The 26106-nt window shown below is 44.4% G+C and overlaps 1 protein-coding gene across 6 annotated transcripts in view; it reads left to right on the top strand.

The window, feature by feature from the left end:
- The window catches only part of CHCHD6 (coiled-coil-helix-coiled-coil-helix domain containing 6), a 118479-nt gene that overhangs the window by 74477 nt on the left and 17896 nt on the right, over positions 1-26106 (top strand). For 4 of the 6 annotated variants that reach the window (XM_075433043.1, XM_075433042.1, XM_075433045.1 and 1 more), the window contains 2 exons: positions 6091-6226; positions 11256-11336. In XM_075433043.1, coding sequence (XP_075289158.1) covers positions 6091-6226; positions 11256-11336 — 217 coding nt within the window. The remainder of the gene's footprint in view (positions 1-6090; positions 6227-11255; positions 11337-26106) is intronic. The other 2 variants (XM_075433044.1, XM_075433046.1) reach the window with 2 other exon arrangements.

The following is a 26106-nucleotide window of genomic DNA, read 5'->3' as shown; positions in this document are numbered from 1 at the left end:
TTCTTGGCAGCCAGGGCACACTGCTGGCTCATGGTTAACCTGTTGTCCACCAGGACACCCAGGTCCCTCTCCGCAGAGCTGCTCTCCAGCAGGTCCACCCCAAGCCTGTACTGATGCATGAGGTTGTTCCTCCCCAGGTGCAGGACCCTGCACTTGCCCTTGTTGAACCTCATCGGGTTCCTCTCTGCCCAGGTTTCCAGCCTATCCAGGTCATGCTGAATGGCAGCACAGCCTTCTGGTGTGTCTACCACACCTCCCAGTTTGGTGTCATCGGCAAACTTGCTGAGGATACATTCTAACTCTTCATCCAGGTCGTTGATGAAGTTGAACAAGGCTGGGCCCAGTACTGACCCCTGGGGGACACCACTTGTTACCAGCCTCCAACTAGACTCAGCACCGCTGATGACAACCCTCTGAGTTCTGCCATTCAGCCAGTTCTCAATCCACTTCATCGACCACTCATCCAGCCCACACTTCCTCAGCTTCCCTAGGAGGATATCATGGGAGACTGTGTCGAAAGCCTTGCTGAAATCAAGGTGGACAACATCCACGGCTCTCCCTTCGTCTACATGTACAAATACATACACATCTTCCACCTTTCCCTTGCTTTCCAATACTGAGTCCATAACTCTTCTTCCAAAAAGGGAGCCTGTCAGCAGCAACTAGCTAGTAGCCATTTTGCTGTGTTTGAAACCTTCTGTCTATGGGGTCTGTGTCCTGATGATACTACCTTAATGGCTTCTTGCAATAAGTTTTTGTTTGTCTTTGGAAGCTGTGTTGCTTCTTGATTAATTGATGGACATTTAGACCAGCACTCTTCCTACTATTGCAGAGCTTATGATGGAAATTCTTGAAGAACCTTGCTTTAACCTCCCAGACGCTTAGCACTTTTTCATGGGGTTTATATTCATGTAGAATGAATTTGCCAAGACAAATGAATGCCGTTATTGACTGGAGCAGCCGTTACCTGCTGCTATTGAACAGTTAGGAGAGGGTTAAGAAGAAAACCTCTTCTGAGTCACTAGATTGGCCCTGACTAAGATGAATGTCTAATTCACTCCCAGCGTCCTTACTGCTGCCAGTAATAAAAAGCTTGCTTCACATATTCACCCCACTGCAGACGTTTCTCTTAAATTAAATATCAAGAGGACATATAATAGCACGATTCCACGCCAAGCCAATATTATCAGATTGATGTCAGCAGTGATAATAGAAGAAGGATAAGTTGATGAGATTTCATTTATTAAATAAAGTAAAGGGAATACGCAGTGATAGAGAGGATTTGGTAACTCTGTGTGTCAAAATGCAGCAAGATCATGCTTATTCTGTCTTACCTCAAGGGACAGCAGAGAGAAGGATGCCCTTTGTTTCATTTTAAGAAAACCTCTCCCTTCTTTTCCAGAGAAAGACCTGATTTAGATCCCTCCGTGGGAGGGGGAGAGGAAAATCTGAACTCATGGATTACATGTGTATGTAGCCTTCCTTCCCATTGAACAGTGGTGAGGCAAAGGTTTCTTACCACACTATGATGGGGCACGCACTGCTAATGAGTTTTATTTCTAGATTCATCGTTTTCTTTTTCCCACTTGTCATCTTTTCTCCTTTCCTCTTCCTTTAAACAGATGAGTGTGTGTTATTGGTTTAATTTTTCATATTCTGCATGTCCTGCATCCGAGGTACGGTCAGAGCTCATCTCCCATACTTCCCTGTCCGCAGCTATGGTCCTAGCCCTTCCCAGCCCAGTCTTTCTCTCTTGCCTTTTTCCTAGCTGCTATAAATGAACCTCTTACATCTGCTTTGATAATAGCAGTAGCAATTGCAGTGTGTTTTATTTTAGACAGAGGCTAATTGTCTACCGTATTTGGTGGTGGCATATTATGCTTAAAACTGTGACCCATTTTAGAAGAAAGGTCAAAGCATACCAGTCTTCTGCTCTTTATGTATGCAAACTTCATCCCTGCTCCACCATGTTCCTTCCCCCTCGTTGTTTAAGCATTAATAGTAAAAACCCTCAAATAATGAAATGCTTACCGAAAGCAGTGGAGTGGAGTGTCCAGAAGATGTATTTTTCTAGAGGTTAGTTAGTGCCAACGACCTTGAGCTGGGCTGAGGTTGAAGGGAGATAGTTGATGAAGGTCCACCTACCTTGGAAGTCAGTGTGCCACTGCTGTCAACAGAGATGTTTGTAGTTGGACACTGCTGGTCTCCATCAGGCTTTTCAATACGAAGTTCCTTTTCCTTTCAGATACGTATGAGTAAAGCCAGAGAACTGTAAGGTGTAACTGATGTATAGGGCTGTAGTTGCCACCTGTGTGGAAACGTTGCAACCTGAATTTGAGAGACTTAATGTGAGCAGGAGCGTGACATCCCTTCCAGTCAAGTAGGACAGGAGTAGTGATTGCTGTGCTGGGAGGAAAGCTCCTCAAGCAATTGTTCACCAAAGCAGCTCAGATACCACTTTTCAGTCCAGATGGGTGCCAGACCTAGTCTGCTGGACATGGGTGACTTGTGTAGTCCCGGACTCTGCAGGATGTGCTTCGTTATGGTGAGCTCACATTTCCTTCTTGTCCCTTCGTTTCACAGATCACACTCCATGGCGGGGCGCAGGGACAGTTATCTCCCGAGCAGTGCCAGCTTCCTGCTCCAAAGTGAAAGGTCATTCTCAGTGGGATTTAGATGGTTCTGTTGAATTTCCAGTTCACTTGTGAATGCACTAATATATTGGTTTGTGTAATCTATGTTGATAATTACCTTAACCAACTTTGGGTTATGTTGATTAATTTCTCTAAATCTGAGAAGCTGGTGCGATTGATGCATAACCACAGTTTCAGATTTTCTTTTGAAGAAATAAGAGAGAATATTCTTGTTATGATTCTGGGTACCTGGTACCCAGTAAATCCTCTCTGAGCTGTGGGAAGTGGCATGTATAAATGCTGATTTAGGTACTCACAGAATCACAGAATGGTAGGGGTTGGAAGGGACCTCTGTGGGTCATCCAGTCCAACCCCCCTGCCGAAGCAGGGTCACCTACAGCAGGCTGCACAGGACCTTGTCCAGGCGGGTCTTGAATATCTCTAGAGAAGGAGACTCCACAACCTCCCTGGGCAGCCTGTTCCAGTGCTCCGTCACCCTCAGAGGGAAGAAGTTCTTCCTCATGTTCAGATGGAACTTCCCGTGCTTCAGTTTGTGCCCATTGCCCCTTGTCCTGTCACTGGGCACCACTGAAAAGAGTCTGGCCCCATCCTCCTGACACCCACCCTTCAGATATTTATAAGCATTTATAAGGTCCCCTCTCAGCCTTCTCTTCTTCAGGCTGAACAAGCCCAGCTCCCTCAGCCTCTCCTCGTAGGGGAGATGTTCCAGTCCCCTCACCATCCTTGTAGCCCTCCGCTGGACTCTCTCCAGTAGCTCTTCATCTTTCCTGAAGTGGGGAGCCCAGAACTGGGCACAGTACTCCAGATGAGGCCTCACCAGGGCAGTGTAGAGGGGAAGGAGAACCTCCCTCGTCCTGCTGGTCACACTCTTCTTAATGCACCCCAGGATCCCATTGGCCTTCTTGGCAGCCAGGGCACACTGCTGGCTCATGGTTAACCTGTTGTCCACCAGGACACCCAGGTCCCTCTCCGCAGAGCTGCTCTCCAGCAGGTCCACCCCAAGCCTGTACTGATGCATGAGGTTGTTCCTCCCCGGGTGCAGGACCCTGCATTTGCCTTTGTTAAACCTCATCAGGTTCCTCTCTGCCCAACTTTCCAGCCTATCCAGGTCACGCTGAATGGCAGCACAGCACAGCCTTCTGGTGTGTCTACCGCTCCTCCCAGTTTGGTGTCATCAGCAAACTTGCTGGGCAATGCCTGCCATTCGGTGCCGATTCATCCCTCACCTCTGGCAGGCGTTAGGCAGCAGCATTTGCTCTGCAGCTTCTCTCTCACCGCTCACTGCTTGGCTATTAAATAGCCCTCTGCGCTGAGCACCAAGGTGTTGCCTCAGGAAGAGGGCCATGGACCTTGCGCTACTGTCTGAGCCCACAGATGGGTCCTAGCTTTATATTTAGGCAATGAAGACTGATGCCGTAGGAGGGACAGTGAAGGAACAGACATAAAAAAAGGCGCAATTCCTAAAGCTCTCCATGCCAACAATGGCAACTGCAAGCATTCTGCTTAATATTTCTGAGATGTTTGGACCGTATTGAGCTCAGATGAATATAGACTGGTTTGTGGCATGTTGTACCTTTTTGCTCTTCCAGCTCTCTGCATGAAAATTACAAAATGCCCTTCAGTTTAACATGGCTGAGTTTAAAAAACCTAATTTTAAAAGTCTTAACTTTTTCAATGAATTGAGGGATTTGGTGGTATTTCCTGACCCGGTATTGTTTGGTATTGTTTCCACAGTCTCACTGATTTGATTAGAGTGATATTAAAGTTAGTGACAAAGCAAAATGCCAACATTATGAGTTTCTGAAGCTGTCTCCAGGTTCTTTTCTATTCCAAAATTTGAAGTTTTTTTAGAATATGGATTTTTAGAGGCTTTAAAGGTGATTTGCTATAGAACATAGAAATTAGAAATGCACACTAGCCTCTAGGGACCATGCACGGAATCAGTTTCTTCTAAAAGCTGTAAGATTAGTGCAGAGGTGGAAAAAGAAGTCTGTATAGTATCTTTTGTTTCTGGTCTAAACCTCAGTGTTGTAGAGTGTGGCTGTCATACTGTTACAGATAATTTCTTAGTCTGTCTGGGTATGTTGACAGACTGAGGACTGAAGAAGTATCATTTGAAGTATGTCTCAGCCAAACTATTTTGAGGGAGCAACCAGGTTGCTGATATGAAAAGGACAGATTTTTTTTTTTTCTTCTTTTGGCCCTTCCACTTGCATTCCTGAGCAACTTGCAAAAACGAGCATGGTTTGGAAACTCCTGTCTGAGCTCTCCAAAAGCTTTTAGAAGATCTTGGTTTAAGATTTCATGTTCCTTACAAATCTTTGCCACCTGAGAGAATGAGACATGCCCAGGAACAGGTCGTTTTTCCTCTCTACCTCGCTATGCAGCCCTGTTGCTGAAGGAGTGCCTGTTGTGGTTACTGTGGAAGTGAATACATCATAGCATGGCATTAATGCCTGCCTGTAGCATCAAGTGCTTTGGAAGGAAGAGATGCATTTGATATTTGGGCACAGATCTCTCTAAGCATATTGGGGCAGAAAATGCAAGGAATTAAATGAATTTATGGTTTAGGAGGTGGCATCTGAGGATTGCTACACCTAAGCATATGTTCTCTTGTTCTCTGGTAAAACATACCATGGCAATTGTGCTGCATATTCTTGCAATTTCTGTTTGCTTGTCTGTGCAGCTGATGACACTGTTGTTACTGTGTTTGTGGCATTGTTTCTGGTATTGTTTAACAGCAACCTTCCCCTTTATTGGTACTGTTGCTGATGATGTGCCATATGTACACATGCACATTAGAGTGTAAGAACATCATCCCTAATTGTTCTTGGGTAGCTGTCAATGCCACTTACAGGGTATGAGTACTAATTGCTTTGGAAATACAAAGAAACGGATATCTGGTCTTGCTATTACTCTGTTTTTTCTACTCACTAGAAAAATTGCAGTGCTTCCAACCACGCTGGATTTTGTGAAGTGTTTAAATAGATGAGAATTCAATAGATCGAAGCAGCTTATTCCACAAGTCTGTTCAGTTCCTTGTCAGGCGGCTACAGATCTAGTGCAGGCTCAGGCAGGATTCCCGAGTTCTGACAAAGATTTCCAATGTGAGTCTGGGAAATCATCAAACCTCTTGGAATTGATTTTTGTTTTTCTCCTGATTGCAGAGGAAAGGTGATGTTTTATCTAAGGGTAAAACAGCCTTCCACACCAGCCTAGAAAGAATGTGTTCCTTCCTTCTGCGAAGTACTCTGGACTTTTCAGCTGAAAGACACTGTTGGTCATTTGACCCACGGTGGTGATTGCTGCTCCCTCTTATTTCTCTGTTAGGACTAGATGACTCCAGCTAAGATTAGTATGTGTGTCACTGGTAAAGTGGTAGTAAGTGGGTGAAGATTCATCTTCACGCATCTTTCTGTGCTTGTTTTCCCTGCAGGAGGAGGAACACTGATCCTGTCTGTGCAAGCCTGCAGTCTGAAATTCTGAAGTGCTACCAAGAAAACAAACGTGAAGTGCTCAAATGCTCAGAGCTGGCTAAGGAATATCAGCGCTGCGTTAGTGCAGCTCAGAAGGTAACAAAAGCTTCCCTGTTGTACTTGCTGGCTTTGCTGTCTTCTTTTGCATGGTAATTTCTTCTGGGAAGTGTTTGAGAGCTGTGTTATCTGTTAGTCGAATTGCAGCGTTCACAGGAGACAAATTTTCCTTAGAATCCATTTTCCCACATTCATTCCACCATTCATGCTCCTAGGTTTCAGAGTTCGTCATGATGATTTTCCCTTGCCTTCTTGGATGCTGTACTCTGCAAACGGTAGGCAGATCCATTTTGCCAGTGTCAGCAACGTTTTGATGGGCTCTAAACATCCTCCCGTTATGGGACTTCACAACTGGAGGTCTTGCTTCCTAGTGTTGCTGCATGGGGAAAGCTTCTTAACTGGACAGAGCTGCTGCCTCTTGAGAAAACTGCAGACTCCTTAAAGCTGTTAGTCTAGTGTGGGGAGCTGGAAAGCCTTATGGCTCTTCCTTCAGAGATGCAGAGCCCTAGTAGATTCTGTTGATACCTTAGGACAGTGACTGTTCAGTAACTTGGAAGAGTTTCTGGCTATTGAAACAAGTGAAGGAGAAAGGAAAAATGAAGTATTTGGACATTAGATCTACGATATGGTCTTGGGAAAAGTAAGTGGTAAGGCATAAGCTGCTGCTTGGGATGTCTGGAGAGTAAAGGATGCTGTTCCCATGTGAGAATTCAGTGGGTCAGGTGTCCCTTGAGGGCAGGCTTTCCTTTTTTGGGAGGAGGAGTGTAGAAAATTCTCCAAAAGGTGCTGAGACTATGGTAAGGTGGGTTTGGGGAAAAGGAAGGAGCCTTCTGGGAACAGAAAACGGAGGCTTCTCTCATGGGATTATTAATGCGGAAGGTGGGGGAGAGGTGGAGATTTCATAGAAGCAGTCTTTCTCCGTCGCATTAGCATGGTGAGGGGAAGCTGCATGCCTGATTTAAGTATAACATGAAACAAGCTGCCAGCCGGCTCCCAGAAGAAGCCCGACAGAAGGAGATGGGAAAATTGTCAGGATATATTAGACCAAATGTTGTTGCTAGTCCTAGTGGAATTTTTTTCCTTCCTGTTTACAAAGAAGGTCTTTGTATGTCTGCAAATCAGCAAGGTTAAAGCTGCCAGGGAAAGGGCTTTTCTCTGATATCTTTGAAGTCCCCAGCTCCCAAAACGTGTAGTTTCTTTTTCTTTCTCAGCTTTAAAGTAAAGTGGTGCCTGTGCTGCTGCTGCACGATCCGTGCCCTCTGTTGCTGTGTGCAGAGCACTGACGCATCTATTGCCAGCCTCCGTTACCTGGTGCTTCCTCCTTGCCTCCTGTAAATCGGGCTTGTAGCCTTTTCAGTGGAGCGTATCTTTAGCAAATGCATTTACCAATACATCTTTATTGCATGCGGTGCGGGTGGAATGTGATTACCAAAGAAGACAGATTGCATTAAACTTCAGCATATTTGCAAGCTGCGGCTCCAACCCGCCTGAGAAAGGCGCTGGGACGCTGCCAGCCCTGGGCCCCAGCCCGACGTTATTAAAGAGTAAATTGGAAGCTAAATGACTGGTAACAGCAGAGGGCAGTGAAAGATCCTATTAGCTTGGATCTTTTCTGGATTTGTGTAATGGTGGGGTTTTTGGTAGGTTTTCTTTATAAACCAAAAACTGAGGATCGTCTTGGTTCCCAGCGTGTGCAGTGAACTTAAGAAATTTTTTTCCCCCTGTTTTAGAACCTTCTGGATGGAGCAGTGCATAGGACACAAATTTGTTGTGGATGATGACAATGTGGCAGAGAATCTCCTTGCTATGTTTTAAGAGGGGGTGAAACAGACTAAGGAATAGGTAACTAAACTTTGCAGCTAGATATAGGCGATAGAAGGTTCTGCAAGTACAAATTCAAGTAAAACTTGTGTAAGGCAGTAGATCTTCTGCAGTTTCCTTTGTCCCAGGACAGCTCAAGCTCTGACAGTTTGCCTCACTGCTCTTACTGAGTCCTCTGACTCCTGAGATATATGTAGCGATCACAAGCTGTTGTGTTTTTCATGAAGGATTATAACTCACTCCTCCCTTCCCCTTTTAAGCTGTTATTTTTCTTTAAATTAGCATCTTCTACCAAATGGCTTTGTCTCACGCATTCCTCATTCAGGAAATTCAGGTTGGAGGAATGTGGGAAAGAGAGGCCAGAATCTCATGATTTCTTGGGTGGCTTTTTCCTTTTTTTAAACACAATTTGTTTTCCAGTACAGGAGGTTGTAATCAAAGCTGGATGTGTGACTTCAGCTCACTTGCACGCTGGTGATTTGTTCTTCTGCTTTTTACTGAAGATTTTAAGGCTTGGTGAATATTCTTTAATGAAGCATCTGGTTCTCTGCAAGTTCCTTTTGATGGCTGATAAAAATGTCTTCAGGGCATGGTATACATTAGACTCGAAGAAAGCAAGCTCTAGATTTCTAGACTGAACATTACAGCTTACAGTGAATGAGAATAATTCTTTGCATCTTCCCCCTTACTGTGTTGGTTTGAAACTGTTGCTTTGGGCACCCATTTCACTTTGCCTTCTGCTGTGCCCATCTCTGAACCAGGAGCTGAGATGCACCCTCAGTTACTTCTGCCCCATGGACAAATTTATCAGGCAATCATTTAACAAGTTTTGAAATTTATTTTCTACTCATATCCTGTACAGGCCCTCTTAGTGGAACAGGTTACTTTATTGCGGTGCATGGTAGGGGTATAACTGATGTTACCCAGTTTGTATGTTTTCTGGCCATCAGGGCTCCTGTTGTAGACAAGGGAGAGAAATAGGCACCGCTAAAGCATGGCACATCTGACCCTAAAATAGTTATCTGAAGCAGGTTGGCTGAATTGCCATGCACAAGCGAGTATTGCTCTCTGCCACTTGGGAGACACGTCCACGCCATGAACTCCAAAGCCAATGCCTGTAGTGCGATGTTTGCAGAGTTATGGGAGCAGGATCCTGCTCCCATTGTCCGCCCTTGTAGCCAGCATGCTTTCGTCTTGCCCTGCCTGCCCTGCTCACTAACTTTGCCATTTGCACCACCCTGAATGTTAAGTTTTGGTTGCGATGCCGCTGGCTCGCTGCAGCGGCGTCAGCCCGCTTAGGGTCTGGGTTGCTTGCTGCATCCTGTGCTTTGCTTGTGTGGAAGCTCTCTGACTTCAGAGTATGTTACTGTAACATCTCCTGTTTAATTTAGGAGTGTTTTATCTTTTCTGGTGGTCTGTTTCATGGCTCTGCAGAACTTTAGCTACAGCATAAAAATCGCTGGCTTTAAATCTAATAAAAGCTGGGATAATGGGACAGCTGTAGGAGGGGCAGTTCCCATTGTGTCTCTTAAAATTGCCTGTAGTTTATTGACCGCAAGTTTCACCAAGGGCTACTGCTGCCGTTAGATAATGAGAACTGAAAATTGCTGCTGCTGTTTCCCCAAGGTTTTGTCTCGTGCCAATGAGAAGAGGGTGTGGAACGAAAAGGAGAGTTGGCAGTGGAAACCTGCGTAATTTCTTACTTTGAGTCCAGATGGAAAGGGAAAAACAATTTTTTTTTTTTTAAATCTGAGTCCTGTTACTGAGTTACTTCCCTCCCCCATGCAAATATGCACTCACATACAAGCTTTTCAGGATATTTTGTGACCCATTCTGCTTCCCTTACATCTTGTTCACACTAGTAGGCAAATCTGAATTTCCATTGGATTTCAGTTGGCTTATTTGTTATGTAATTGGTGGTTATACCAGGGAATCTCCAGCCAGCTGCCACTTGAAAACTGCAGCCTCCGGTGACCGTGTATTAACGTAATTTGAGATTTCAAACAGAACCTGCTTGTTGTGACTCCATGCAGAAAAATGTCTGCTAGTGAAGAAGATGTATCCCTTTCTTTCCAAGTGTTTTGTTACTGTCTCTAGGTGCCTGTCTTTCACAGAAGGACCAAGGTGAAATTTTTGCGCTCTAGCTCCTGGCCAAACCAAGCTATAAAGAGCTGCATACTCAGACACATGTATTCCCTTGTCAATAGGAGCTGTATACATTGAGCTAGGAGCCATTCGTGATTCTGCGCTGCTTCTCACTATTCTGCGTCCAGCTTCTCACGAGTCTGCTATTCAAAACAGACAAAGGTAAACCTACTTCTGTCAAGGCTTTAGGGCTTGTCTACATAAGGAAATTACAAGGCAATAAACTAGTCAGTGAGTTTATGGTACGGCAGCTTCTCTGTGTATGAACGTTCTGGGTTTGTAATGGAAGTGCAGGGAAAATTCCCACTCGTTTACGGAGAGTCACTCTGCTGTGCAAACAAGACCTTGTGAAACACTGATTGTCTGGATTCCAGCTGCCGGTAGACTTTTAACATAGCCGTGAGTCGACTGCATACTCCTTTGCCCTTGACTGTAATAAGAAGAAATGTGGTCAATTTGCTGCTCCTGCTTTTCCAAGTGATCCCTGGGAAAGCCCAGTTCCTGTTTGGTGCGCACAGCAGAGCAATGCAGCTCTACTGGGAGTGTGTCTGTGGGCAGTGACCTGGATTCCTGAGAAGATGCCGCAGGTAGTCGTGCAGTGTCCCATCCTGATGGAGCAGTTTCGCTCCAGCATTTTGAATCCTGCTGAATCGTGGCCTGCTGGGAGCTGTCATTTCCACAACCGGATTCTCTCTTTGCTTAAGAGAAACAGCTTCGGGGTGCATTGGATGCCATGGGCTGCACTGCAGGTGTGTCTGATCATTCTGGATCATTAGGCTCTTGTTGAAGAGTTGTTTCCATTCTGATCGGTTGCAAAATGCTTTATATATTGTTTCTGTACTTATTAGGGTAGAGAGTAGCAGTCTCTGTGTGTGGCTGGGGAAAGAAAGTGTTGGCCAGGTATAGTGAGGTCCGTATCTGTACTTGACGAACGCCAGGATTTCTCCTCCCCTGGGATTCTGCAGAGGTAGATCTTAACTGTCAAAGTCTCATCGAGGAGATATAAACATATCACAAGGTATGCTCCTTGAAATGCAATATATCTAACTTGCAAGGCTGTAAGGTTGTTTGAGCTTTCTGAAATTCAGCTTTGTCGTTTCAGATAAACCTGTGTGTTTCGTATCTGGAGGATGATGCACCCAGCTGTCCTCAGCCAGGGGTATGCCCGCCCTACCTTTCGTCGGTCAGTCCTTGCTCAAAGCAAATGTATCTGTGAAGTGTTCTCTGTAAAATCAATTCTCTTTTTTAATCCTTCTCTCTTCCAACTTTTATTTGTGCAAATGCTATGGTGATAACACTATCGGAGGAGTTTATGACTCAATAAATGGCCCCCACAAGAGAGTCAGTGGAGAGGCCGCACGCTGCAGGCAGCTGCTGTTTGTTTAGTCGTAAACACAGAGGAGAGCGGCAGTGGATTAACTGTACCCAGGCATACCCGATCTGTTATTTGCAAAGGTGAAAAGGATCCATATTTTGCTTCTAATTATAAAGGATCAAAACAGTTACTGTTTTGATTTTAGAGGCAACATGGCTGTGGTGAGTCTTGGGTCTATACGCAACATTTTATATCCTCAAGAGTTCATCAGTGGATAAAATAGATATATAGAACTGCCTGAAAGGACATAAACCGCCATCTTAATGTATGAGGCATGTCCCAGAATAAAATGCTGGCCTGCTTAAAATGGAAATGGCTGCTGCCTGTACCTGGTGTTTATGAAACTGGACATGTAAGTTCTTTATTTGCTCTGTGTCTAAGCACTTCATGAAGCCCTGATGTTCCCCACAGCCTGGCGTGCCGTCAGCACTTGTTAACCCACGTAAACAGGTGCCTCTCTCTGTTTGCTCTGTGCATTCCACATAGAGCCCAAACATTGCAATCTCCTGGAGTTTGTCATTTTTGAAGAAAATGACCATTAATAAGCTTAAAACTTTTCTGCTCACTTGTCTGTTCTTCAAGGCTTCTTTTCCAGAGATACTTCGTCCATACTCTGCATCATCTTTTCTTCTCAAGTTCTTGCATCCATTGCCTGGTCTGGAAGTTGGACTTCTGGCCCCATTTCTTTTCTCAAAGACAATCTGTTGTCTAACAGTTCAGTGCACAGTCCATGTGCATTTATTTCTGGTTTTCTGGTTTTTGTTTGTTTGTGTGTTTTGACATTGTTACAGTGAGGCAGAATTGCCTTGTAGTCTAATTTCTCATGTGATGGTTCTGATCTCAGATATACTTACAAGTAAAGTTGATCTAAATATGCATGTTTCACAGATGGATTTGAAGGCAGTGTTGTTAAAAGAGGGAAAGAAGTCAGAATACTATTACAGTTTCTGAAGTTGAACTATTTGGTATTTTGTTACTTCTAAAATGTTGTCTGTGCTACGGTTCTTGTTTTAAAGCTTAGTTTGCGTGAATCTGTTTAAAAACAGTCTAAAAATTTTTCTGTAATAAAAATAATATAAGACCTAGCCAGTCAGGAACAAGAAGTCGTAGCTGACTTGATGCTGTGGTGTGATCTTTGAGTGGGTGAATCCGAAAAGGCTCATCTGAAGTTTGGTATCAAACTTTCAAGCAAAGTAGGGCCAAGCACTAGCAGGAAAGGAATATGTTTCTCTGATGTATTGTTTTCTCTCAAATCTTTTTTCAAAAATTATTTTTCTTTTGACTTAATGAGACCTACATGGATCTACTGTATCTAACAGGTTTCTCTAGTTCCGTGCTGCTCTGTATGGTGTGTTAGGCAACATTTTCCTGAGAACTGTAGCCTGTATTCAGTTGGGCTTATCTAGTATGGGAAATAGTTGCTTGGGGGTGAGAGTGTGTTGTGATACATCATGCTGGTTTAATGCCAGATTTTTCACAAAAGATTTGTAGCACTGTGTTGGCAAGTTGGAAGTGGAAATTCTTACTCAGATTAATTCTGGGAGACTGATGACCAAGCAGTCTTGGACAGAAAGAAGTAGATTTCCAATTCTTAAACTATGTGTTTTGCTGCTGAGGTTAGATTGAAACAGATCCACAGAAATTGCTGTCGATAGCAGCTGCTGGTTAGAAGCACAAGGTCAGTGGTCAAATGCCTTCAGACTCCCAAGATGCTCCAAAATAGCCCCGACTTCCATAACTTCTGTGCTAATGTTAGATCCGTTCTCTGACAACTTCGCTATAACTTGGGAAATTATATCAGTGATGCCAAAGTCTTCGTGAAAAACTGGGGAAACCGAAGATTTGTTACGCTCCTTGTTGGTCATAGTCTGTGCAGGATGGCTTCCTGCTCCATGCAGTGTGCGGTTTCCACACCATCCATCAGCTATTTTTGTTAGCAGGTCTTGAGGCTGAATACCTTGAGGACTAATAGGATTTAAAGCCTTCACCAGTCAGTTGAATGTGTCTGTGTAGGTAGTATAGACAGGGATTATTCTGGTGGCATTGGTCCCAATCCATTGGAAGAGTTGCTACCAGGCAAGCAAGATTGCTCTTCTTTGCAGTGCCAAAGAGAACTTGGGACATTAATGAATGATGGATGAGCCCTCCTATTAGTAGGAAGCCAATCCTTTTCTCATCAGAGCTGTGGCATGTTGGAAGTTGCCCTGATGCTACTTGCTGGTGTCTGTTGTCTCCACAGAGCCTCTCTGTCCAAGACTGGAACTTTCATCTGTTACAAAATCTGAGCTTTGTGGGGAGGTTTCTTTCTGCATTGTGCCTGCATTAATTGGTTGTGGTTTTCACCCCCCTGTGACACTGTCTGTCTGCCCAACAGGCCTCCTCGTGTGGAGATATTTCCTAGTATACTTGTGATGTTTCCAAGGCAATTTAGAGCTATTTGTCCTATCTAGACCTTCTCAGGCCAGTTTAAGTAACCTTTCTGGGCATCAGTTCTTCAAATCTAGGAACAAGACAAGTGGAAAACAGCGTGTTACAGTGATCTGAATATAGTACTAGAGTTAGCTCTGCTGATGATATTTGTATCTGTTGGCAAGAAACTTTCCTGTGGTTGTAACATCTTTTTTGGTTAGAGGCTATTGTTGGGGGCCTTGAAGAGTTGTTGAAAGGCTGTTAGAGACATCTGCATTCACAGAAGTGGTCCAGAAAGCCAACGCTTGTTATAATTAGTGTTTGTTACCTTTGTAATGTGGTGGAAGCAGGTAATGAAGTCTCAAGTTAGAATGGTGCTGCAATGTCTCGTGTATCTTCTTGTTTCTGAAGTTCGAGAAGCGCACTGCTCTACTGTGTTAAGCCTGGATGTGCGTCCAGAAATGCAGACAAAATTATTTTGACAATGCGTTCGCTCTTTGTCCCTGCTGAATGCCTGTTTGTCCTGTATAAATGGATTTCAGGACCAGCCAACCTCCAGCTCAGAATTAGTCTAATAAAATATGTTAGGTAGGGATGAAAGGTCATTTTGCAAGCAGCTGGTTCCCTGCATATATTAGGGGGAATGATTTTTAAAATAATGCTATTGGAAAGCTGTTGATTTAACTTTTCAGATATCTGTACTCTGTAAAATCTCAGCTCTTCTGCCTCTGTCCTTCAAGCTCTCTGCTTGCCCTCTGCCTGCTTATCTTTCTGTCATTTCCGATTACCTCTGCCCATCTGCCTCTGCATCCGCTCCCGCTCAGTTTATCAGTCCACGTTTGCTGCCCACAAGGACTCCGGGTTTGTTTTTCTGAGCAGATCATCCGTTGAGTTACTTCACTGAACTGTGTAACGGAAAGCTAAGGGTTGTTTGGTTCCGTCTATTAGTAAAGCATTACTACACTGTTCTTTTATTGGGGGACTGGGAGCTGTGAACAAGCACCACTACATCTGCAGCATTTTTGTGCCTTTGCAGGTACCTAGTTCCCTTCTCAGAATGAATTTAGCATTAGTGAAAGAAGATAATGAGATTTATTTATTGTTTGTAACTCCTGAACAGGTTGAAGTGCGCGCAGTAATCCTTCCAGCTTCCCCTCTGTGGAATGTGTACTTCAGTCCTGACCTGATCTAAGTGTTTCATGTGGAAATGGAGAATGTTTTTCTTCATTTACTTGTTCCTTAGATTCCTCTGTGAGTTTGCCAGTGAGGGTGATTTCAAGTGTTCTGTTTATTTTTATGCTGTGGACACGGTCTGAAAAACTGAAGGGAGCACCCACTTAGCCAGGTCATGGAAGCCTTTGGCAGGTGGCAGTGTCCTGCTGCCGGGTCTGAGATGGTACCTTCCCATTACGGTTACTTGCACCTGTACTGACTCCTGGATGTGCAAATCTCCTTTCTGCTTGTTTAATGTTTCATTCTCAATATATATCCTCGGGAAATCAGATAACTGAACAAAAAGCAAGCTTAAAAAAATTGGGAGATGATAGCAGCTGCAACATTTTTTCTCCTTTCATTCAAACCAGACGGCTGTAAAATTTTTACATTTGTCTTATTTTCTGAATGGTGCTTCCTACTCATGACTTGCAGTTGTTCTGAGTTTAGTCTCCTCTTTAGTACTGTGCGGTGCCCCAGCCCAGCTACCTAAGCAATTGCATTTCTGTCCAGGACACACCTTCCTCCTTTAGATGTTGTGTTAACAGTGCCTGCTTTCTGTTCTTGAGGTTTTTCTATGTAGCAATCTCTTGACTGTCATGGAAACAGGTAAGTGATATGGGACTGGAGTGGCTGGTGGGTTCTGTATGGCTGCCTGTTAGGGATCAGGCAAGCGGTGCCCAGCTGCCCGATGGTCCCCTGCACTGCTGCTGTCTAAAAGACACTCTTCTACGAGAGTCTCTTTGCTGGTAGGACTGTAAGCCTTTGGACAAGGGTTGAAACTGTAGATGGCAAAGTGGTTATCTGCACACTTTGGGGTCAGAGAGAGGTTCAGAAGAAAAGTATAAGTAAACACATCTTTGTAGTACAAACTTCAGGAAGAACTGAGTAAAGGAGTATATTGGCATAAGATTAAAAAAAATCAGAAAGTTTCTAAATATCAAAGAACTGAGTTTTTTATCTTCTGGGTGAGGCAGCAGTGCAAGTAATATACACTGATTCAGTTACGTACTTGATAACTTTATGAAATAAGTTCTTTGACAGAATAGAATTTCTGGTTGTAGGTATGATATGGAGACTTGTTGATCTCTCCAAAGCATTTGGAAAGGAGACTGAATTACTGTTTGTTTGTCCTGTATTAAAGCCTTCTTAATTCCATCTTTGAGCACTGCTGCTGATTCCTTTTCATGGGTGGAAGAAGGAAGAAAATGTATACTTCTTCTGAGGCACTGGCTGGAGCTAAACATGGTGTGTCAGTAAATTATATGGTTACTTCTGATGACCCTCTGGACTCTCTTGACACATGACTTCTCATGGATTCAGGTGTACAGCAATTGCTGAGTTTGAACACGAGGTTCCCTCCGGCCTTATCAGCAGGAACAGTTGAGAGCTTTTGTCTTCAGTAGCAATGAAGGTGACCTACTTAGGATGGTCATCATTTAGCAAGCTCCATGATAGTTCTGGGCTCTAGGATGTTGGCAGTACTGTTTAACTTCCCGTGGCACATCAAACTTTTATTTTGTCTTTTAATACCAAGCCTAAGTGTGTTCAGGAGTATTCTGCGGCTCAGGAAATCTTTTTAAGTCTTGTAGAAGTAGGCAGCCATTGAACAATGTATTGAGTGCTATGATCCAGATAGGATTCCTCCCAGCTGCGTGTACCTTGGGCTGGCATGATGAGGTCTCTGTGATATGGGCTGGAGTGCACTAAAGACATTTTTATGGAGAGCTTTTAGTGCACCAAAGACTGCCTCATGATTCTGCAAAAGCCAACCTGGAAGCATCTGTACAGACTCCAGACTGACCTCTCTGGAGCAGAGGCAGGTTCATTGCTGAGGACAGACAGGGTGTAATGTTCTCATGAATTCCACTGTTTCCAGCCTTTACCAAATGTCTGAGGCACATGGGGTCCATTTTGTTCGAGAACAACAAACATTTCAGAAGCTATTAAATGTGAAAGTCATACTTTGTTCTAGCTGGTGCTGATGGGGTGGTTATGTGCACGCGAAGCTGTGGCATGAACTTGAGACAACAGAATGCTCTGAAGTTGCTCGTTTAATGCAGTATCAAATATGTGCTGGTCTGGACATGAGTGAGAGAGATCCTAGGCTGCATGAGTCAGTTCCTAGCGCCTGCTTATTTTGCTGAGCCCTCACGTTTGCTGCAATAGAGCCCCATAAAATGCAGGAGAGTCTCTCCAATCGTGTGGGTGTATTAGCAGGTTTCTTGCACTGATGGATTAGAGCCAAGCTGTGTTCAGTAAATGTGGATAAATAATAAAAGGTGAGATTGTGTGCAGTGATCCCAGGTCTCCTTTCTCCAGCTGCCACCTCTGTCTGTTTACGGGGAACCTTTGAACAGGGAAACAGCTTTGCTTGAGAGAACAGGCTATGCACTATTTTCTGACATAGCCAAAGGTGGCTGACATGAAGCCAAAGGAGAGCTTCTCCCTCAGGGACTGAAATGTCAGCAAAGATGATGTACTCTTTTAGAGGGCCCTGACTTGCTTTTGTATAAAAACTGAACAGATGTTGGAAGGTCAGGAGCTTTGCCACATACAGAGCAGTCCCTGGAGAGCAGAGCAGAGGCTGCTCAGGTGTCACGGGTAATGCTGTTCTGGGTTTAATGTGCCAGCACTTCTCCCGAATGTATGGCTTCCCCCTAGCAGTGTCTGGAGTTTTACCCTGATTAAGGAAACGGGACTCACATAACCATGTCGTGTGTCTGTGAGCCTGGTGTCTGTCTCACTCTGCTTGCTCTGAACCCGCTGGCAAGTTGTGGTGGTGTTCCTCAGAAGGCACAAAGGCTCTAAGGTAATAAGTTCTTGTATATCTTGTGAAAGAAGGCAATTAGGTGGAGGGAAGGGACCCCAGCCGTGCTTGTGCAGGGGGGAATGGTATTGACTCACCCTTTATTAGACATCAGTGTAGTCACTGAGGAGCTCAACTTCGAGACACAAATCTGGAGGAATCCAAGTGATGTCAGTTCATGAAACTGCTTATATCCACTTGAGGACCTGGCTTGCCTGAATATTTGAGGGTCTGACTTGTGCTTACCACTACGATCAGCTTCACTGGAAATGCTCAACAAGGGTGGCACTGCAGCAACTGAGAAAAGAGAGCAGCCTTGTTTTTGGGGATTGTTCTTCAGAATATGCCTTCCCTGTCCAAATATCGGTTTCGTTCTTTACTTTTGAGAAAAGGAAGCAAACCCCTAGTTGCAAGAGAGGGCTACAGAAAGGGCCCAGCTTTCACAGGTTAATGGCCTGATCCCTTAATGCATGTTCTCTTACTTTGGGATGAGATAAAAGATACATACTAGGTGTGAGTAACCTGGAAGAAGAAAAGAGCTCATGGATTTAAGGTAGCTTGTGATCTTGCTTACTGCACTCCTTTTTGTGTTGTTCAGTCAGATATTTCACACTTAGGGAATTTAAGCTCTCTGGGGACCAGAGCAACTGCTGATCCATGCTGGCGTGAGCACCTTCTCCTGCTGATCGGCAGGCAGGCAGTTGTCAGTTCCTTGGTAGCTTGTTTTTGCTGCTGCATGTTGAGTCAGGACAGCGGTTGAGATGAGGGAAGAGAAAACTTTGCAATGTTGTGCTCCCATGTCAGAGGACTAGTGCGACAGACAGCTGTGTTTGAGTGGGATAGCCTAAGATTTGTCAGCTCACGGGTGGGTACTCAGCGTGGGTCTTGGCTGTGACCTGGGTGGCTATTACGTCTAGGAGTCCTTGTGCAGAGCTTGGTCGCAGGGTCAATCGCTTTTGACCAACTTTTTCAGGCCCCGCTGGTCACCCTTGTCTATCGTGAAGCCCACTTTGCCATGAGTGACAGGAGCTTAATCCAAAGCTTAATGTGAGCAGGGTGTAGCAGTTGTGGGTTGTGGCCATTGAGGAATTAGTCGTGTCAGCAGGTCTGCATGTGGGCTTTGGACAGTATAGCAGGGGGCTGTATTTATGAAGTTTTCATAGGCCCTGTGAGTACAGTGATAGGCTTTGAAGTGTGGTTTCCTCTGTGCTCCACTTTCCCACAAAATCTTCAGGCATGATCCATCAAGGAGTGTGAAATATATTCAAAATCCCACTGCTGCCTTTTTCTCACAGTCAGCAGGGTTTTGCTTTCTTCTTCGGTGCCTTGTTTGCTGTTGAGAATAAGCAGTCTCTTTTCTTGTGATTCCTTACCTCTCTTTGGGACTTGATGCCATCAAGAAAACCAGCTGTTCCAGTCTGAGAGTCTGTCTCTGCCTTCGTGCTCTCTTGTCGATTGTGTTGAATCAATGAAGTGTTGCAATACTATAGAGAAAAGCAGGACGTGAAGAAATGAAGAGTGAGATGGCACAGCAGGAATGTATAGGAAAGGATTCATATCCTGTCACATAGTTCACAGTGGCTGTGTCTGGAACCAGGTCTGCTATAATAACAGAAATCCCCTCATGGAAACTTGAATCTCAGATCCAAATCCTTGCTTCACTTAGTTGTGGGATCTGAGGGTTCCCACATGGGAAAGAGGTTTGACTAATCTGAGCATCTGGGGAGACCTGACGGCAAGTCCTGGCTTCTTCTGGGAAGGTGGTGGCTTTGGTAGGTGTTATGGAAAAAATTATTTAAAGGAGAGAAGTAAGTGAGGTAATCCCTGGGTGCCAGCTGTAGCAGAAGGATAAGGTTCAAAATATTCTTCTTGTAAATCCTGAAAATGGCAGTTCTGACTCTCTTTAATATCTGGAACCACTGTTTCAAACCTGCGTCAATGTGGGCTTTTTGCCTGTGACTGTCGAATTCAATGGCATCTCTGTTCAGCCAAGAAAACTGCCAGGTTGTGCTTTGACTTTGGTTCCAGCTGTTCAATGCAAAAAGCTTTCATTGCTGCTATGAAAAGCTTTTCTTAAGGGACAACATAAAGCAGCAGGAGTGTTGTAGTGCTCGAAGGTTGAAGTAGGCATCTTCCCTCGAGAAGAGTCTTCCAAAGCACAGCAGTCTAGTACACTGTCATGTGGATGAAAGGTTATAAGGATTGTGCGTTAATCTGTAGCTGTCTGCAGTTAATCTCCCTGGCAGGTTTGGATCTGACTGATGTTTGAACCCACTAGCCAGGTATGTAAGGGAATTTCTGCAGTGGCTCTGAACTGCTCCACAAGCTTCTATGCTGTAACTGTGGTTCTGGGTTCTGCCTGCTCTTCCTCATGATCCTTGGTTCTTGATCCGTCTTTATTCTTGTTTTGTTCTCTCTGTTGGTGCATTTCGTGGCTTCATCAGTTTTGATTTGTACTTGACCCTGGTACATGGTTCATCCCGGCAGCAGGGTGGTAAGTTCATGCCATACTGCATGTTTCGCTGCAGTCAGGCTTGCATTCTTCCTGATAATTGCCTCAGAATCAACAGTTGGAAGCATTTTGTGATCTTCGCACAAATTTCTCAAGTGCGACTGAAGTTTTGATGAGCTTCTGGAATTCTGTGTTGTAGAGCTGTAAGAACCTGTCCTGATTTCTGGCTTGGCATTTCTTATTTGCAAGTTTGCTTTTAGGTATGCGCTTGATTTTCTCTCTGTCTCTCTTTTTTCTTTCTTTTTTGAACGTACACCAACAATGTCTTAAGGTTTTCAAAATTGTTTCCTTGTGGTTAACTACCAAGAATCCTTGTCTTAAGCTTAAAAACACCAGAAATTTGCCAACCCTGTTGGGTAGGATCTAGAAACATGCAGCGTTGAGGAATCCCCATTTTGACCCACTGGCAACAGAATCAATTGCTGTATAGCACTGCCAAATTATTTTCTCTGTGGTATTTTTGGTTTTATTTTGCTTTGTGTCATGCCAAATTCAAGATCGTTATGAATGCCACACTAGCACTGGGGTGGGTCTCCATTGGGCCGGGACAGTACATAGCAAATGTTTGAGCTGTAGGCAAGGGTAAATTGTTCTAGGGCTCTGCTGTGATTGCAGCTCAAGCTGTGGGTGTTTCGCGTATATTCTAAGCTATGTGTGGCTCAGTGATGTCACTGTGAGTGATATCTTCCTCACTACCTAGCATGAGAACTTCTAGCCACCTATAGGATTTTTCTTGTAATATGTACAAGCAAGCTAGACATATGCTATTGCCTCATTTTGCTACCTCCTCCTCCTCTGTCTCTTTATTTACTCACCTCTTTCTAGAGTCTGGGCTCAGATTTTTCCTTTCCCCAGTCCTCACCTGTTTCCTTTGAGTGTCTCTGCACCCTCTCCCGCTCTCCCTCCCTCCTCTCCTCTCTTCTGTCCCCTTCATTTACATTCCTTTCATTTTAAAATCTGTATTGGAGCTGACACCAGGCTGCCTGTTCCCTGCAGCACTGAACTGGCGGTTTGGAAAGAGGAGGCTGCAGTTCCCTCAGGGGGTAAGGCAGAGTTCAGTGTCTGTCTTATTTTTAAATATGCATCTGAACATGGCCGATCAGAGGAGCAAAGAAGTCTTTGGGTTCTGAGTACTGGAAGCTCATAAGGACGTGGAGTAATCCTCTGTGTCTGCCAGTGCTCCTCATTGAACAAGAAAGCTGCTTGGCACAGGGAAGTTTGACTCCAAGAAATGTGGGTAAGATTCAGAGACTCCATGGAAGGAGGAGGGTAGGAAGGTGTGGGTGCTTGTGTAAGCCTTACACTTCCTTTTCTGCTTCAGCTTCTTTCTTGTCCTGTCAGATTTATGCACGTTTTTAAACTGTGAAGGATCCCACAGTACATTACCTGACTATACATCAATATGGCAGAATGCTGTTTGCCTTGGGCAAGTAAAAGACTGATAACTAATCATCACACTGGTATGGTGAGAGATCAGGCTGGGGATATCCCATTTCCACGTTCTTATCACAACCAGTGCCATGACAAGATACCAGAGATGGATTTGCAGGTTTCCCAGTATGAGTAGCAGTTCTGCTAAGGCAGGTTATGTACCCAGCTGGTGAATTTCCTGAATGGTTTTGCTGTGCAGCTCTAGCTGCTGGCGTCTGTTCAGGCAGCACAGTGATGTAGTCACCTAAAGGGCCAAAAAAAGGCAGGTGCTTACCGGTCCAACAGCTCTTGCCAGCAGATTAGGATCGGAAGTGAAGGAGAGCGTATTGAATTAAAGCTGCAGTCATAATTGTAGCTTGGGTCAAAAGTCTGGCAGAATGCTAGGGTCCTGACTCTCATAAAAATGTGTCACGGGGTCCCTCAGGATCATGGGAATGTCAAGACCTCTACTGGAAACCTTCTGTCAGCCATTTTACTTTCTGTGGCACAGGCTACTTGGTTTGGCATAGACACAGGGTAAGAACTCCTTTCTGCAACATGTTAGATGTTTTTGATCCTTAAAGTGGTCAAGCCTGGTCTATGTAGCTGGGGGCATTCAAGGTGATTGCAGCAAGAAGTGTGGAGGAGGCTGCAGGCTCATCCTCTTCATGTTTTGGGGTTTTTTTGTATCAGTGACTAATGAGCAGCCTAATCCATTAGAGGAGATGCCTGACAGCATCAGGACTCAATACCAGAGGATTGTCAACTGGAGAAGTACAACGACCATGTTCAGGGTAGGTTGAAGTAGGGTCTACTCTGGAGAGAGAAGAAGCGTACAGGTTGAGGAGGCTACATCTTAGTTCTTCGGGAATGCTCTAATAATGCTAGAATAACAAATTCTTTTGATTGGAGAAAAAGTCGTCCTGTAGGAGGATCTCAGTGTTTATGCTGTCTAACTTCTTTGACTTAAAAAAGGAGTAGTGAAGACTTTCCAGTTGGAGGCTGGTGAAATGATATGTGTGAATGATAGAAGAATTGACTGCTGGGGTGGATGGATTTGGCCTTCTGTTCTGATTCTGCCTTTTTGCCAAAGGATCCATGTTTTTGGACTCTGAGGTGTGTTCAGTTGCTGTCCTTGTAACAGTTTGCTCAGTATTTATGTGGAAGAGGTTGTGCATTTGAAATGGGTGAGGAACGGAAACAAGAGCTGGCACCATGCAGCTGATCTCTTCTTTGCAGTGCTACATATTCAGTTGTCAATTTTTTCTTTACTTTCTGAAAATTTTTGGTTGCTTGTTTTAAAATAGCTAGCAGGGAGAGAGGATTCACTGCCTATGAGGAGGATAGCTGGAGCCAGGTGGCAGATAGACCTTCCCCAGCTGTGTTCCTTCAGATCCTCCCTGCCCTGAAGATAACTCTGCTGGAGCTTTGGGTCCCCTGGATGTGTCTGTCCATGTGCCCTGTCCTGACGAGCGGTGTTGTGCGTGCCAGGGCTCATCAGCTGCAATCCTGACTGGAGTTATTCTTCCTCTTAGACCTTTTCTGAATAGTCAAGCCGCTCACGATAGACTGTCATTTTTTTCTGAAAAATAACGTACCACCACATCCTTGCCAGAGCAGGGTTGTGTGTACCAGGGAGCCCTGGATAACAGGGTAGTAAAATTGTCTAAACTGGCTGCTCTGATTGCACCAGTTGCTGCAGCCATTGAGGCTGTGCCAGTGCTGGGAGAATTCCTTGGGAAAGCAAACAAACTGCTGCAATAATTCCAGCGTGATCCTGTGTGACCTTACTTTTGCTGCGGTAGTGAACTGTTTCCAAAAAAACAGTAGAAAGGATATGCCCGAAGTCGCTTTCATGTGAGTATTCAGGATTTGCCCCTGGGTCCCTAGAGGTGAAAGGCTGCTGTGTTAACCCAACCACTTCATCTCTTGCCAAGTCTGAAAATCCAGGTTCTTAAGAGGAGTTGTTACTTGTATGACCTTCATGCGTGAAACAGTTTGTCTTTTAAAATGTTTTTTCCCCTTTATCAGTTATTCATTGAAGAGTCTCTCTGCATCTGTAGAATTTTGAAGGGTAGCTATTATTTTACCATTTTAATTTTCCCAGCTGTTCAGATAATTATTTTAACCTCTCAGTGCCTGGAAATGCTTTTCACATCATGGTTGCTCTGCATTGTATTTCTTCAGTTTCTCGTTTTAAATTACCAACAAATATTTTCCCCCATTCCAGATGGTTATTCTGTGACTTTCTTCTCTATAGCTTCAAGGCTACATTGGTCTGAACAACACTCTGGCAGCAAGGAACTTGTGAACTTTCACTTTGTGGTGCTGGGCTCTCACATCTTCGTTTTGGGGTTTTTTTGTTGTTGTTATTCTCCCCTCCCCCCCAAGAGGAGCTCAGTACTTGTAGATCCCGTTAGGACCAGAACAAGCTGTGGTTATTCTGATACACTGGTCTCTCTGGAGCTATAGCGAAGGGCCTCTGACAGAGACGACGAAGCCAGTGCAGAATACCTTGTCTTCACGCAGTTTTACAGGTGTTAAAGTCAAAGCATTAAATATGATAGTGGTTTCTCTAGCCCTGAGACAAGGCTGTGACAGCCAAGGACAAGGCAGAACTTCCCACTGCTCTGGCAGGGGAGGTTGCTAATTGAGCTGTGTGAGGCACTCCATAGCAGTGCGATGTTCCCAGCCGAGGGTGATGCTCGAAGGAGGAGGGATACACCTTTTGTGTCCCATCTGGAGCAAAACACTTTCATGTGGGAGTACTTGCAGAGCAGCAGTGTCTCGTTTCATAGCATCAGTTTTATTTTTGATTTTTTTTTTTTGTTTTTTAAATTCTCAGTGAATGTTGGTTTTTTGAATACATCTTTAACAGTCTTGCCATAGGGACAGAGGTGAAATTTGAAAATAAGTGATTATATTGTGATGTTTTGCACATATTGCTGTAGTTTCTCTTGCATGCTCTTCTCGCGTGTTCCAGAAGTTGCAAAAGGTGATTTATAATTCATCAAACTAAGCGTAAAACATCTGACTGCAAAACCTATCAATCTGATCCCATCTCTTTCTAGCCCTTTAATTAGGGAAGCCCTGCTGAAAAATGTACCCATCAGCTACTGAGAAATGGTGCTTTCCTGGACTCTCGGTATAAATCTTGAGTTATCCAGGTGCCAAAATGCTGTCAGAACTGACAGATCTTAGAAAATACACCCACAGGCAGAACATTATCCATTATACTAGCGCTGAGCAGTGGGCAGTAAGGAGAAATCAGCAGAGTATGTGTCTTTAAAAACTTTAATTGGCTTTTCCCGTTGATAAAAATCAGTGTACCTGGCAAGGAAGAGAACCTATCTAGCAGTTTGATCTTTCCATCCCAGAGCTGAAGGGTGCAGTCCATCTCCACTGGCGTGTGATGTGGACTTGTCTCAGCACAGTTCCCAGCAGCGTGGTGGAGTCTGCAACCCACAGAGAAGGCTGCCAGTCTGTCCTCGGTGAGTGACCATGTTTAAACAAGTGTGAAGAATGAATTACTCTGGAGAAGCTGGATTTCATCTGTGCTCTAGTTGCCTGAAATTTGCTTCAGAGAGAACCAAACTTAGCTAAACTTTTCTTCGTGTCCTGGCTTGTGAGCGCTGCTGGGTTACAGCTGGCTGGGCTGTGGAATCAAGGGTCTGGGCAATGGATATGCTGATATGAGAAGGAGACGGTGGACTAAGGAAGCAGCAGCTTTGCAGGAGCCGTGGAAATGGCACCTGTAGAGGTTTGGGGAAGAGAACAAGCTTCTTTTGGGTTGTTTGGTACTGCAGGTTGATGTGTAGCTTTACAGCAAAGACAAAGGAGACAGCAGCTGTGTGGATGTCTCCTGGGAGGGCTGTTTTGATGCCTTGTTGCAGCATCTTGCATTTACTGAACTATGTAAAATGTGTCAGTTTTTCCTTGGTGCTGCTTATGTCTATTGCTGTTAGTTTTATGACAGTTTTATTAAAGTAAATAGTACAGCAAAGGTGATTGCAGATCTATTACTATACTATTTTTTTTTCTAGTTGAATAATAAGAACAACAAGTTTCTTTATGATCAGTTTAGCAACACTTAGCACTTTTCTTGCTAGGTTCTGCAGGGTTTCTGAGTGTGGCTTTATTTGAAGTTTCTGTTGTGCTAAGTCAAACTCCTCTATCTTATTTCCATAAATAATGGAAAACAGAAGTGTATCTGCTCAGAAAAGACA

Source organism: Opisthocomus hoazin, chromosome 11, assembly GCF_030867145.1.
Source record: "Opisthocomus hoazin isolate bOpiHoa1 chromosome 11, bOpiHoa1.hap1, whole genome shotgun sequence".
Lineage (NCBI taxonomy): Eukaryota > Metazoa > Chordata > Aves > Opisthocomiformes > Opisthocomidae > Opisthocomus > Opisthocomus hoazin.
The sequence above is the reverse complement of the archived record's forward strand: the minus strand, read 5'-3'. Positions and strand labels throughout refer to the sequence as shown.